General features: G+C 36.5%; 1 protein-coding gene across 7 annotated transcripts in view; it reads right to left on the reverse strand.

The window, feature by feature from the left end:
- Nucleotides 1-366: 366 nt before the first annotated feature.
- Nucleotides 367-16,500, reverse strand: part of LOC129769299 (heterogeneous nuclear ribonucleoprotein R) — an 84,571-nt gene continuing 68,437 nt past the window's right edge. For 2 of the 7 annotated variants that reach the window (XM_055771526.1, XM_055771532.1), the window contains one exon: nt 367-6,107. In XM_055771526.1, coding sequence (XP_055627501.1) covers nt 5,917-6,107 — 191 coding nt within the window. In that variant the 3' untranslated portion in view covers nt 367-5,916. The other 5 variants (XM_055771460.1, XM_055771469.1, XM_055771515.1 and 2 more) reach the window with 4 other exon arrangements.

The raw sequence follows: 16,500 nt of genomic DNA on the forward strand, positions 1-16,500 counted from the left end.
ATTTCTTATCGACTTGGGTGTTAAATAGCAGCTAAATAGTTAGGCAGCTTCCAGAATAAAGTGATGAACTCAGTTATCTCATGGAACAAAGAGGTATGTGAAATGATTACAGCCTCATGCTTATGATGTTCGTGGGAATGCTTCTAATGGAACCATACAACTGAAAATTATTAATTTTTCTAAATTTTTCAATGAACATTTAAAAATTGAATTGTTATTAGGTAGCAACGAATCGTTCGTTTCTATGTTTCACACAACTGGTTCACAACATGTATTCTCTCATCATAGGGCACCCATGTTAGATACACGTGTGAAAAACGATCTCATCCAGGCCGGTGATATCTGATACCAAGAGTCAACACAAGCTAACATTTATTTTATTTATTTTTCTGTATATAGAGAAGATACAAAGGTTTTTCTTTATCTTTATTTATTTCTTGCTTCTCTATTACTCTTGCTCTTCGCGTTTCTAGATTTTGTTTTATTTTTATCCTTTTTAGTTCTATTATTTTTCCTCGATTGCGCCTGATGGTATTCTAAAGATAAACTGAAATTGAAAGTGTTAACGTGTTTTTTTTTTATTTTGATAAACCCCTTATCCACTTATCTTTTCGAAATCGAGTTCGTAAAACTTTCAATTCCATTTTATATCTATCACCTTCAACAAAAAAAAATTTTCCTTTTTATTCTGATGGGTTGTTTTTTTTCCATACTCTGTTTTTAATTGATATTCCGGTGTTTTTCTATAACTGCATTTCATTCACAGTTCGTTTGCTTGCGGTGTTGATTTTTTTTTTGTTTGTTTGCAAACTTCGTATATACTTCTGACAAAAAAAAAACGGAGAAACGGGTGCCGAGGTGGTTCCAAAAATTAATATAATATAACGAACACTATTTTAAAAAAACAAAACAAAACAATAAAGAATCAATCTCTTTATGGCTGTTCGTGTGTGTTTGTATGAATGTGTGTGCGTGTGTGTGTCTATCGAATAATTGGGCAGGATTGTTTTTTTTTGCGAATGAAGCTGTAGTAGAGTGTGAAAAAGAATTGGTGATTGTGTGGGTGCAAAAAAAAAGAGAAGGCTTAACGTAAAATGCTGTTTCCGCTGTATGCTGTTCAAAACACAAAACAAAAAAGGTAGCCTTAAAATTGACACAAAGAAAAGAGAAATATTTATGTAGTCGGTGTGACGTGCAAATTGTCGTGGGTTGAGAATGCTGGAAGGAACAAAAACTGCGGTGCTTGTAGGAGAAGGAAATGTCTATGATAAACTATAAAATAGATTCGTTGTTACAAATGTACGAGTATGAGTGTGTTTATGTGAGTATGTTTGTGATTGGTCGGCGAGGATTGTGTATGTGTGTATGTGTGGTGAACTTTAGCATATATCCAATTAACAGAACAAGGCTTCGGCAATGTTGGTTTGGGATTTTTCTCCGATTTTTTTTCTACTGTCCGCTTTTTCTGTTTGAGAGTCTCTCTCTTTTTCAATTGGCGTATTCTTATCGGTGTTATGACATTTCTACTTCGGCTCGTCGTCTTCTTCTACAACATCATGGTCTCGGTTGGATGGCTCAGTTTTTGCTCGTTTTGCGAAATGGCTAAGGTGGTATGTTGCTGACTTCTTGACGTCTCCTAAAATCAAGGGGGATTTGACTTCGCTATGTGTCTCATTTGGACGCTTCATTGTGTAATCTGTTTGTGGTTTTTGCAAGTTTTTTTTTCTGAGTTGAGGTTACAAATTGCTGTCTTGCAGAATTCTTCTTTATTTTTCAGTTTGTGGGGGTTTTGTGTTTTATGTTTTGCTTGTTTTTAGGGTAAAGAGATTATAACTATTTTGCATTACTATGTGTATTAAGGTTAAAAATCTGTGATACATATTATGATTCTTGTTTCCTATATTTCAGGATTCGCTAAACTATGGTTTGACAATGAAAAAGGAAAACTGTGGGTACTGTAACTGTTGTATGGGTTTGCTTCGTTTGCTTTCGTATTGTTAAAATTAAACGTTTTGTAAAATTAAATAATAAAAAGTGTGTGGAGGCTTTTGGATAATTTAAAATTAAATAATTATTTTAATAATGTATTTTTTTATGAATTAGATATTAACGGTAGAAGGGGGGAAATCGTTCATTTAGTTGGTTTGTGTTTACTTGTTGTATAATTTTCCATACTCAATCTTGTTTGCTTGTCTATACTCTTCGCGGGTCCGATATTTTTTGCTGAGCTTGCTTGCTTTTTGTATCAACTAAAAATAAAGGCGATTTTATCTAAAATAATTAAAATTTACGTTACAATCAAAATACAATATAAAATAAAAATATATAATTAACATAATAACTTCTCAATATATATTTTATACAAATATTTTTTTTCTTCATTTTTGCTTCCTTCTGCAGATTCTCGTGGTGTTTGCCATCCCATGTTTCAGGTTAGTTCGGACCATATTTGATTTGCTTTTGCTTTCTTTCTTTTCTTTCTGCTTTTTATTCGTATGCATGCTCTCTTTACACGGTGGCTATCCGATGCGTAGATGTTTCGCGTATAGCGCGTACAATTAAGAATAACATCTAAACGTTAGTATTTACTTTATTACTTTATGTTTTCGCCGAAGGCCTGCGGTTTCCCAGGGGCCTGTCATTTCCCACAGTTGAGATGGGAGAGATCGGGACAGTGTCGATCAATCGAAACAAAATAATCAATCAACGCTTAAAGAAAAAAAGAAAACAAGAGGCAATTACCGTGGAAAGTTAACGATAAAAGAGGTAACAAAACATCTAACGGAAAATTACAGCTAATAGTAGATAAAAATGTAACTTTTTTTTTTAATTTTCGTCGTTTGGTCGAACAAATACCTAAGAAGAATGATACTGAAACTAATTGGCAACCCTGTCCCGATATAGCGGGGAATGTTCGTGGACCCCTCGCTCGGCCTTCTGTCGTCGACTTGGAGAAAATGCGTTACAATTATTTTTTCACCTTCACTCTTCTCTAATTACAATCGTTATTCCGCTACAAGTTTTGAGTTCGATTTTTAGGTCATACACAAAAATATTTTTTAAAAAATAATGATTGAATATTGCATAATTTTACTTGTTTTTTTTCTTCTCTTCCTTCCTTCCGTTATCGTTCCGCTCAGATTACAGATAAACTTGACAAACAAAAAAATAATTAGTATAGAATGCTTCTAGCACTAGAAAAAAAATTATCATATTTTTATAAACTGTTTGCATTTTTCCTTTCTTTCTTTCGTTTCCGTTTCACATTATAGTATAGCAGCACATGAGTTTCCGTTTCACTTCCGCGCGCGTTGCCAATAATTCCGCTTGTTTCTCTCTCACGTTCCCGTTCCGTATCCTTGCTTTACGATTTACCGATCCTGCTCTTCTCTCTCACTTCACACTGCCTGTGTTGTTTCTACGCTTATCTCGTTTCGAACCCTTTCTTGCTCCTAAATAATTTGAAATAAATTTCATTCAGTCTTTTCTCCCACTTTTGCTTATTTGCTTGTTGTATGCTTTAGTTGGCTTTTCTATCCGCCCGGGCGCGTCCTCTTTAAGGCAACTATCATCAGGGGTGCTCAATTTGGGGATTTTTTTTTCCATGTAAAAAATTGCCACGATGACAGGAACAAATAACTGTTGTCAAGCTTGACTGCAAGTTTTGCTGACTGCAATTTTTGCCCGGAAGTTCGGCACGCAAGCCTTAATATTGAAAAGGATATGCTTGAACGGTGATCTTCTCTAATTCTAGAGTCATTGTTGAACGATTCCTATTGTCCTATGCTGAGAATGGTTGCGAAATTATCGAGATAGTCATGTTTCCTGGCAAAAAAGAAAGCCTCTCACATACACGAATTCCAATTTTGATTCGGAATAAGCGAAAAAAGTGCCCCCTTTTTCGTTCTAACAAAAAGTAATCAATCAAAAAAAGACTGAATATTGCTGGTTTCGTGGAAGAATCTAGAGTAATCTATATTAATGGCGACGCTACGGCGGCAGAGATTTTCAGTGTTTCCAGTTTCCTGCTTGCTTTTTGCTGAAAAAGGGTTTGTTGATAGTTGTCAAAAAACCATTCATTCAAAAACCATTGCATTCTATGTATACCAATCAATTTTTTTCTTGCCTAGATTTTTTTTCTCGTATCCGTTTTCCTAAAAAAAATGTTTTGATATTTTCAACACTTTGTGTTTTTGTTTTTCCTCTAAACATCACTTCAATTGTTTTTTTTTCTTCGCGTTTTTCTCGACAAAATTTTGAATTTTATTATCACTTTCGAATTTTTCCCATATTATTTTTACTTCGCCTTCCGAATGATTCTAACGAACACTTGCTGTTTTTGTTTTTGCTTCCTTGCGTTTGCGTCGAATTGTTTGCCTCAAAGAACCTTTAAAAATTTCTACACACTCAAATCTACAAATTGTCTTCTTTATACATTTTTTAAATAATCACATTTCACCATATTGTTTTCATATAATTTTTCATGACTTTTTCACGTCTGTGTTACTTTCAAAATAAATCACTAATATGCTTTCTTTTTTGCTTCTTTTTTTAGCTCTCGCTCTTCTTCACGTTACGTGCCTTCCAAACTCTGATTCTCATTTTTCTCCAGTATTAGTTTTTTTGTTGTTTCCTTAGATTTTATCACACTGAATACACACTTTTTCGCACTTAACTTTTTTTGTTTCAAAATTTTATTTACACCTTTCCGCGGTCGATATCCCTAAAGAGTCACCAAAAAGTATGATCCTCGGTTTTCATATATTTTCCACGTGCTTATTCTTTCTCCGAAACACACATCTAATGGGTACGTAATTTTCATTTTTTTTGCTCCTTCTCTGGCCAATGCCGATGAACACTTGAACGATTCAATTGCCTGTAGTTTGCTTAATTTTGTTTCCTTCTTTTCAAGTACTGTGCGATTGAATCTAACTAAATTTTTTACGTCACGACTGCAATCATTTCCGCAATAAACGCGATTAGGAAACGTCGGTAATAATTTCCGGAAAAAAGTGGGAGCAAATTAACGTTCTTTCCGTTGTGAGGTGGAGATACGGATTTTTTTTGGTTCTGTTTTCGCTTCATTATGTGGATATTCAAATTGGTGCCCAATACTTTAACTGAGTAAAACTTCAAACAGACGCGGGTATTGTTTTCTACATATTATTCTCGCTAATCAAAGTTATTCCGAATATATATATAAATGGTATCTCTTGTCTCAATTTGGGAGGGGAGTGTTAAATCCTACTAACTTGGTTGGGTTGGTATTTGTTTTATTATTTTGAACGATTTTTTCCCTCAATTCGATTAGCTTCTAAATCTTAAATGTTAAGAATTATGAAAAATTCAGTCATTTTTATCTTTTCCTTTTATTGTGTTGTGTGTAGCTTTTGTCGGCTGTTTCCCTCGATCACAATATTCAAATCCAAGCCGATTTTTTTTTCTTAATTTTCCGTGAATGCAAACCCACATTAGCTTCTCGATCGTACTTAAAACTTAGTATGTAAGTATAATTGTATGCGCGGGTGTGTGTGTGTGTGTGAGTGTATAAATTTTTGTCAGTGAGGGCCAAAAACGGTATTCTTAAAGTAATCGCAGGTAAAATAAAATTTGCCACCGGTCGCATGGTTGTAATCGTGTCTAAATGATAGCAAATAACTGTAGTGTGTATTTTAACTGGTATTGGTAGTGGTAGTAGGCGGCGAAAGTGACCTTTTTGCTCTGTTTTTTTCACGAACCTAAAATTGTTTAATATGTTTTTTTTCTCTGTGTTTACCCTATCCTCTAAATGACGACTCCGAATTGAATTGCTGCTCCTTACGCTGCTACTCTGTGTGTGTGTTGCCTGTTAGCTTTTGTTGTGTAGTTGTTGTTTATTACAGTTGTTATTGTTGTTTGCTGTTGTTGCGAAAATCCTTAGCTCCACACCGAGTAGGTGTCGGTATACCACTGCTCCCCACCGTTGGTACCGAGGGGCTGCTGGGGCAACGGTTGGCTGCCCCAGTTATTACCAAGATTCCCTAATGCTGCCGCTGCCGCCGCTCCGTAGCGTCGTTTTATATCCCCTTGATTTTGGTGACCTCCGTCAAACTTACGTTTACCGATTGCTGGGGTGCGTGAGGGTTTCGGATATTGTTTTTTTTTGTGGAAGGTGACCGAAGCGTTCGAGAGATAGACAGGAGAGAGAAAGAAAAAAAATGGTAAAATATTAGTATTTGTTTTATTCACAGCGGCGTTTGGTTATCAAACGGGATTCGGTGATCATAGTATAATTAAAGCTACGATAGATTCATCTCCGTTGACATTTTCTCTGGATCATTAATTATTATACCACGGGCATCTAATGTATAGCTTATCCTGTCTAGAAACTGATCATTTTCGAGATTCCTATCATGGCTTTGCTGTATGCTACACACTGTGACCATTCTAATGAAACAGCGACGAATTTCACACCACCAAATACTTCTAGGAGGGTATTTTTATCACATCTGTTTTTTATTTTTTATTATTAGGCTCATTTAGCAATTTAACTGTAACAGAGCCGAAGTTATCGTGTACATTTTTCGCATGTTGTATATTACACAGTAGCCATTTAGGCGTAAGAATATTCCTATCTCATCGATACATATTTTTATCTATTACACATTAGCCGTTTAGGCGTTAGAGTATTCTCATCCTATCGATACACAACACATGTCGCATTTTTCGGCGTAAGAATATTCCTATTGTTCGAATGTTCACAGTTGGGCACAGCGGGACTGTATGTATATATGAGGCTTCCATTGTTGTGTTTATAAATAGCATCAATTGCCGATGCAGCAGATCGATCGTATGTGGAGTGAGAGGCTGGGATCACTGGGGCAATCAATTAGGTTACGGAGACCCCCTTCTGGGAGAGTTGTTAGGTTCTTATTTCCACCGTTGGTTTGCAGGAGACACACGTCTCGTACATCGTCGAGTGTTCACCGAAAAATTCACCGAAATTAGCGGCTGGTGATATGGTCCCACGTTATCAGGGTCCCATTGACGCGTGTTCTATTTATTGCGAAAAGGTGTTTTTTTACGCGGTTTTTACGTGGATTTTCCAATTAACGTGTTTTTTTACGCAGTTCGCATGTAAAAAAACTGAGAAATATCACATCTTTTCCTCAGCTCAGATCTCTCCTTCATGCTTCCTCAGAGCATATGACGGTAGTTAGTGCTTGTGACGGAACTTCGTGCTTACAGTGATGAGCACAAAACCAAAAAATTCTTCTTCTTCTTCAATGGCACTAACGTTCCTAGAGGAACGTCGCCGTCTCAACGTAGTATTACTTGCGTCATTTTTATTAGTACTTAGTTGAGATTTCTATGCCAAATAACACGCCTTGAATGCATTCTGAGTGGCAAGCTCTAGAATACGCGTGATTTCTCTCACGCAGAGATCACGAGTTCAATTCTCACTCCTAACATTCTTCCAAAAATGGAAGTAAAAGTGACGAACCAGCCGAAATGTGTTGAAAGTCACTATAATAGAGAAAAAAATTGAATTATGTATGAATTTTCATTCAAATTTTATTGATTTTTGATAACGTGAACAGTTCTGGTGAAGACATAGTAAAGCAACTGCGTTCCATGGTTTGTGCGTATCGCTAGCTCCATCCCGGTGCGAAGAAAGTGCACATTGTCAAGAACTTTGAGTCCGCTAGATACACCCGTTCCGGTATCTATATCCTTATATCCTTACATTTCGGGAGAATAATGAGATCATTGAACGGAAGCTTGGCTCCGGTCGTCCGATGGTGCTATGCGAACTTCAACTGTAACTGCAGAAGATGGAGGGAAAGGGTTCTAAATCGTCCCGGTCTATGGATCGGGAGACCGGAGCAACGGGTCAGATAGTAAAAAAATACCTAGCGGAGATGGACATTATCATGTGAAAAAGTAATTCAAGACCTGTCGTGTCGGAACAGGAAGCTGTAACTTAGAAACAAAGGCTGAAGGTGATGGAGAGTGATTTTTATTCCGGCGAAGCGAAATGTCGCGGTCGTCATGGACAGAAACCTGAGAAGTTAGCCTACAAAATTCTTCTAAAATCAATCGGACCGGCTATATATTCCCATATTCATCGCATACTCTGTGTATCGGACGAAGGCGGAAGGAGTAAGCGCCCTTGCGATTTGATTAACACATTAAAGGGTTTATCCAGTTGTGGTAGGAAACCTGGTCCGTCTAAATCGATTTTGGATGAAATTCCATATAAGGAAAATTTTCGCAGACAATTTGAGAGAAAAAAAGAAGTACCGACACGGGATTGCGCAAAAGTGTGGAACTTCAATCTGTGTAGTTCACTTAGCCTAGGAACGTAGCTCGCTGAAGACATATAGAAAGCAAAAATGTGCCAAGCACAGCAAAAATAAGGCAAGTTTACTTTACAGGGTACAATTTTGCCATGTAAAGCGAGGAACAGAAGTCCCGAAAGCGGAGGACTGAGTGAAAATAAGCAAAACACATCGGTGAGACGGTTGTCAAGAGACTTATGAAGGACATCTAAATAAAAAACTAATCTTTAACGTAACCTTTTTTTTGTATTCCTAAGAAATGTTATTTTGTTATCAGAACTGGAAAATAAATAGAATATTTGAAAGAATAATATGGTTTAAGAGTACCATAAGTAACGTTACGGTCCTTAGCATAAGTTCTGTTGATGTCACGTTTCATCGGATGAGAGATATAAATAATTCCTTACTAATACGACATCAGAAATGATAAACAGGCTTATCGAATTCAATAATTTCGTAGGCCTACGTTAACAATGTGATTGATTTGAAAATATATAGCAAAAGTTAATTGATTATTCAAGGAAGGTAATGGTAAGCAATCTATATCGCGAAAAAAAAGGCGAAGAGTTGTAAGGTTTCATTTTAATGACAAACCATGCTCTAGATACCCGAAAAAATGCAAAGATGATGCATTTGTTATCCTTTGACAGTTTGCATGCTGGTCTGACTCGACCAGTCGCAAAATTTAATCGAATTTTTTAGTGATTGGCCTACAATAACGAGGTCGATTTAAAAAAAAAAAAAAATTCCAGAAAATTTCCAGAGCGAAATCGAGCCAATCACTCCTACGCAGTCTTGTTTATACCGAGTACCGTTACTTATTATTCATAGAAACTTCGTATACATTCGTGAAAAAGTTCATTAGACATTTAAATTCGCTTAGACAAAGAGGGTTATTCTGAGAGTCAAGTCGGTATAAGTGACATTTTTCCCTTCGGAGTTATATGACAATTCTCACCCGATTCTAAGAGTCGAGTGACTCGGAAGTACCATGAGAAATGAAAAGAGTTCATTGACCCTGACATTTTTTTAATTACGCCGATTCTCAGAATACAAACACGTGCGCAAATTGTCTGTTACTTCGTGAAGCTACTCTCGGAATAGGCCCTAAAATGTAAACTATTGTTCGTGAATAAAGTATTTAGTATGTTCCTTGCTGTGATGGCTGAGAGTAGAAAAACGACCGCAAAGGGTTAATACACACTCGTGAACACGACCGCCAGTAAAACGTTTGTTTTCTCCAGGGCACATAGGTAGAGATAGGCGGTAGCAGGGCCTATCTCACCCTATGTGCTCGGAAGGTGCCAACATCTTAAACAGCCAATAGACGTTCAATCTTTTTGATCAATAATATTGAACTCCCGGCCCCGTCAGTTTGACGCCATATGAGCCTTAATGAAAATATATATTTTGGATAAAAAAAAAAAATGAATATTTTGGTTTGTGTCCATAGCCCATAGACGAACAATAACATCGCAATTATGTTGGTTCAGTCACTAACCGTTCATCTAAGTGAATAAGTTCTTTTGAACCGTTCTTTCGCTCTTTCGTTCAGCGGTATTAAAAACAACATAAAATGTTAACTGGAACCCAACATCGATAGACAACTATTCATTGATACCGTTGGATTGGATAGGAGACTTTTTGATTCGTATGGGATTCATATTTTTGAATTCTAGTGGGGAAACATAAGGAGCTTCTTCTTTAAAAGTCGCAAACTGTTTGTGAAAATATGTTTACCGGCCGTCATTAGTATATGTAATAATTTGATGCGCACAAAAAATATGTGCATTTTTTCATATTTTCTGTTAGCACAAAACACAGGTTCCATGTTCCAGGATCATGTTCCATAATGGTTCATTCAGAAAAAAATACAGCATTTTGACAAACAATCAATCATACAAACAATCACGATAACACGTAAACGCAATAGCGCAAATCAGTTCAGCTGCGCTCGTTCTTTTGCCAACAGTTCGCCCGCAAACACTTTGTTCTCAAAGAGTTCGTTCCCATACAATTCACTCTCAGTCATTTTATCTGTCATTTTTGTTGTTTTGTTGTGTATTGAAGCTTGCAAAGTTCGATTTTAATGGAGTCGCAAAAGAAAACATAAATTTATCAAAGTTTTACCTCTTAAAGGATTCTAAATTGCTAAAAACTGTGACACAACACTACTAGCCGAGTGTAAAAAATGATATCTAGCAAAAAATCCGAAGAAATTTATGAAACCGAAAAAAAATCTATGTTTATTTTTGAGCGTATGAAATTTCATACGCTGTGCAACTACGGTATATTATTTTCTCAATTGGCGATCTAACGTACAAATCTACACCTGCGGTGAATGTGATGATGGTTTTAAATTTTGCAATGTGAATTTATGGAAGGTTCTTTCAATAAATCACAATGTTATAGTCATAAAAGATTATTTGATTGCGATGAGTTTGGAAGAAATTTAATTCCGAGCAATTTCATATACAACATGTTATTTTCTTACCTACTTCAGTAGTGAAAATTGTATAAATGTTAACAATGGTTGAATGAAAAAGGAAATTGAAGAGCACAATCAAAAACAAGTTGAAAAATGCATGATTCCTGCATGTGAGAACTACCTTGGAAAGTCCGGAAGTAAAATATATGTGTTTTGATTTGAGTTTTAGGTTACCTTATCATCATTTTCTTAGTTCAAAAACAAAATCCAGATGTCTCACCGATCGTTTACGTTTTGCGTTAGATCGCCAATAGGATATATCAGCTTCCCTATAGTCCGGAGGAGCTGTACAATTATCTGATTGATTTGGACGAAGACGCTTTCGAAAATATAGTGTCAACAAATGATATTGACCTTGTCATCGTGCCCCAAGCGGTGGAGACAGCGATGTGGATGCTGGAGATAGTGACTCGGAGGACGGTTCCGGTTTTGGCAAACAAGTGATTGTCGAAGGCAACATTGAACGAGGCCAATCACAAGAATGCTCTTCGGGCAGCAGCAAGAAGCGGAGAGCCAGACACTGGGAAAAATGACCTTAACTTCGGATGAGTGACATAAAACCAGCATGGATCGAGTTCATGCAGATCAAGCCTGAACACTCGAAGTCATCGGAAGTTAGGTTTGACGGAATAAATCATTTCATTAATACGAATCCAACTGGTACCCAACGAAGGTGTGCGTATTGCAACCGATGTACGACGTATATTTGCTTGAAGTGTGATGTGGGTTTGCACCCTTCGGAGTGCTTTTTCCGGTACCATACTCAGTGATACTAAATCCGATACACTGCCGTTTTACGCACTGTACTATGTTCTATGCAATCCCGATGAACCGTGGGACAATTATGCGTAGAACGGCAGTACACGAAAGTGCTAATAAACCATGAAAATGGTTCTATCCCAACAGTTTATTTTATTAGGCTCATTTAGCAATTCAGCTGTAACAGAGCCGAATTCATTCGTGTACATTTTTTATCTTAAGATAAATTTCATTTTGAGGCGTAAGAGTATCGCTATCTATCGATAAACATTTGTTTTACCTTTTTTCGGCGTAAGAATATTGCTATTGTTCGAATGTTAACAGTTGGGCTGTTCACAGCGGGACTGTTGATATGAGGCTTCCTTTGTTTATTGTTTGTTAAGAAAATGGTTGTTGAAGTTGAATTTTATGAAATACAACCGCATTGTTCGATATTCGAATAATTTCCATTTTTGATACTGTATCGGCTCAGCGTATGATATTTCATACGTCAGATATCTCAACTTCCAAAGAACTCTAAACCAAAATATTGCGTTATGAAGATCAACACCATCCAGTTTCAATCATCCCAAACACTATATCACTGTGTTGTACAACTGTTAAGAAAAATAAATGCAGATAGATATGATAATATTCGTCATGAACCGTTGGATGAGTGAAAAAATATTGCTCCAATTTTTTTCGGTAGAACGAAACATGTTATTTTGGAAGAAAAAATCTCGACTCGTACATTTTGCTATGGTTTGGGGAATTCGGGCCTGTGAAAAGAATAACCTAGAAAATGTTTGGTTTATGTTTGTTTCCAGTTCTCAAAATGAACACAGTCGTCTTCTGGAGTATAATGTTTCGCTCGATTCGACAGTGATTGGAGCCGAGATAAATTGATCGACTCGCCATATTGAATAGGGTTATTATATGCGGAATCTTTTAAAGTAGGTTCTTCTTTCTTCATATTTTTTTTCTGCGCCCCAGGCGAATAAAAGTCAGATTTTTTCATGCGATTGACATTTTGATATGATGACATCAAACAATTCCAATCATAGGTCACAGTGGTATACAGACATGTGTATTGTTATGTTTTCAACAATAATTATCGTAACGCTTTCAAGTATATTTTTATTCTATTTTCATACAATACAAAATTCTACAAAATTGAACTGAAATGCAAATGCATTGGATTTTTCCTGTTTTATATGGCTCTAATATAACATCGAATTATTTCATTGACACTCCTAAAAGTTGTATCTATATAATTTCCTTCAAAAACGCGTAAGTTTCCTAAGCAAAATTTCAAATTCCCTAGCAATTTTCTAAGGCGATATCCTGTCATTAACTACGGATAGTAAAAATCCACTGCTGATTCAAAAAAAAAAAAACTTAAATGGCTACCAAGCCACGCATGGATTGGTCCTCAGCGATGGATTTAATTGAACAACCACACCGGAACGGTAATATTGAGGAACACAACGTCTTCTAGAGTCGGCTTCTCTCTTCTAGTTCTCTGCTTTCAGTAATAGGACGACCTTCTATATTCATTTTTTTCCAGGCCGTCTCCTTGCGTAAGTTTTCGTTTTTGGTTTTGATTCGATTTTGATTGAAATTTTGAGACATGGAAAGGAAACAAAAAAAAAACACTTCAAAATTAAACAAACCAACGAAAAAGTAACGTAATGTGGTGCATAATGTTATTTACAAAAAAGCACCCTTGATACTTGTACTTTCCACTCGCGCACTGTGCACAGCAAAACAGAATAAAATACATTTTATTTTCACAAACAGAATCGGATACAGATAAGAAGAGGAACAGAAAAAATCTACTGAATAATGAAAGACACTCGATTCTCATGTAGATCAGAACTCAACTACTCGAAAAAAAAATACAATTAACAATCCACATCGGTATGGAGTTTAGAGAAGTTTAAATAAACAACTAGGAAATTGGACAGTAAATTTTGACACTTACCTGGGACAAACGGAGGCAACTATACTAATCACGATGAATACGAATTGTTTTCGGGAGGTTACTACGAATAATAGCAGCGGAAGATTGATAGCGGAAAACGATAATACAAATGGAAGGAAATGACGTGGCAAAAGAGAACAAACAAAAGAACAGTAACTGCATCCAAATCCGAAGTGAAAATAAAAAAGTATTTTTTTCTTTCGACACGATATTCTGCTAACGAATTGAAATAATCAAATAAAGAAAAAAAGGAATCAGATCGATAATCAACATACAGATATATTTTGATTTATTTTTCTAGCAAAAAACTGGTGAAGCTAAACAATTTTTTTCCCTAATAAAGGCGAAGAATCGCACGTTCGTCTCCGTATGCTATATATGTATGCTAAGTATGCTATTTATTTCATCTCTCGTTTTGATGCTGCGCCACGCAACGTGCTTTTTAACATTGGTTTAAATTATCCTCAACTTGTGCGTAAAGCTTATTCACTAACCTAACATTTCTCTGCCTCAGCTCATTTTGCTCGCTCGCTTTCTTCACCTAGCAACGACAAAAAAGCAATTGCGTATTTCCACAGCTATAATATACCTGGAACTCTCGAATCGATTAGTATTTTCGTGCGGACGCGAGTTATTGTTGCGCAGTTGCTGTTCTGCTGGGTTGAAACCCGGACCCAACGTCACTCTTTTGGCACTTTACATTTGTTTGTTTTCGCCTTATTATAGGATGGTTCAGAGCACTGGTTTCGATTTTTTTTTCAATTGACTAAACAATCTGACAGTAGAGTTGTTGTTTATTATTTTTCGAAAAAAGTTTAAAAATAATGCTTACAAAAAATGTTCCGCTTCGATAGAATGAATGACGCGATATTTTTTTTTGTCTTTCTTTTTATTTTTGGTTTGATTTTAATTCTGTTTTCGGATCTTTCCGAAGTCGGGATACAAGCAAGCGGTGTGTAAAGAGGGGAGTTGATGATGAAAAACTTGCGGATCGCAGATGACTGGTGTGTTTGTATTTGTGTATGCGTGTGTGTGTTTTTATGGTTAGTAGGTGTTGAACAGGAGGTATCGCATCGTTATTTGTAATTGAAAAATGGCGCACAGATAGTATACAAACAGGAACGGATGGTGGAGAACGGATTTCAATGATCACGTGATCTTAACAGACATGATATTATAGGTCGGTTGGGCGGATAAATTAAATGGGTTCGTAATTATTGGATGAAAAAAAAACAAAAGATTAATGTTAGGCCAGAGAAGATCAAGCGCTTCAAGCTTTTATGCATACTACAAAGTGTCCTAGTTCTCGGAGGAGGAGTATATAGCGATAGAGAAATTATTTATATTAGAATTTTGTTAATAACATTAATCCAACAAAAAGTAGAATAGAGATAAATCCACAAAAAACGAAATAAAACAACAAAACTGTGGAATCATTTGGTAGAAAACAGACTTAATATAACAATTCATATCTTCTCAATTTTCAACGTGTGTTGTTTCAACGTTAAAGGTGCTTTTCTAATGGTTACTCGATTGATTTATTGTTTGCTAATATGCTTTAAGAAGACTTCCCGTTAAATACTAATCGATTCTTCGACAAAACATTGTTTTTAGTCGCATTCGCTTATTGCTTTGTTCGTTTTCCCCTACAAAACAAAAAATTACAATTACACTATACTAATTTCTAAAAAACAGCAGTGTCAGTAGTATCACCATAAGCGTTACGGCATATATTCTAGTGTACAATTCTACAAGTTTTCCTCGTGATAATCTAGATGTACTTCTTTCACTTGCTTCCAGCTTCGTAAATCAAACAAAATACAAGGTGACGGTACTCAACAGTAGAGAATAACATTTTCACATTCAAGTATCCGAAATAAAACATGTGTCGAAATGAAACATAAACAACTTAGGTAATATATAAAGTAAAATTGAAAAATTAATCTAAATCTGCACGGATACGACGACTGAATCCATCTTTTATTTTTGTCAGCATACTGTCGGTTACTCAGCTACCATGAAGTTCACAGAGATCGGCATGCATAAAAAACAAATTTATTCTTCATCCCTCTGTCTGTTAATGGATTCGTGTGTGTATATATGCTAATGACATGATACATGGGTATTCGTTCCTGTTCGTACGTATAAGTATATATAAGATGCCTACAAAGCTAACACTTAACACAAATGCATTCGCAATCGTTATTGTTTCTTCCCCGTTCAACGTGTGTGTGTGTATTCCTTCTTTTCATGTTTGACAGTTGACGTTTGCCTGATCTCCTCGACAATAGTTCTCGTCATAACAAATCATCTCTCTCTCTCTCTCTCTTTCTCTGTTTCTCTTTTTCTCTCTAGCGCATATAGTTGCCTCTTCTCGATTGATAGCTTCAGTTTCCGGTAAAATTATAAAATATCAGAGAAAACTTAAACAGAGAGAACAAAAAAAAAAGGAACAGAAATGAAAGCTGGCCGTCCTCACCTGGTATATTTGGTAGCGGTTTGACGCACTGGATGCCACGACCGTTGAGACGAGTTTGACCCACCCCACGGACCACCACCGCCGCCCCGCGCGGTGCCAGAGCCCCCACGATGCCCGCTCGAGGTCCCAGCGGGACCCCCCGGCGGTTGCTGCTGCCACGGTGCCCAACGATTCGGCCATGTGCCGTGATTCCACGTCCATGACCAACCCCCTGCGGTTTGTTTTTGTTTTTCGTTTGTTTATTGTTTTGTTTCAGGGTGTGGCCAAGTATTTTCATATATGTTTTTGTTTTGTTTTGTTGTGGTTCGATCCAGAACAAATGGTTTTTGGTTTCGTGTTTGTTTGTTCGTTCAATCGTCCGTTTATGTTCATGTTCGGGATGGAAAAAGTACGAATCGTTTCGTTCGATTTTACGTTTGTGTTGTTGTGGTGGAAGTGGTTGTTGTTGTAGTTGAGTCGCAATCATAATTTGCATTGCGTTTCCGCGGCG

The sequence above is a fragment of the Toxorhynchites rutilus genome, chromosome 1, assembly GCF_029784135.1.
Source record: "Toxorhynchites rutilus septentrionalis strain SRP chromosome 1, ASM2978413v1, whole genome shotgun sequence".
Lineage (NCBI taxonomy): Eukaryota > Metazoa > Arthropoda > Insecta > Diptera > Culicidae > Toxorhynchites > Toxorhynchites rutilus.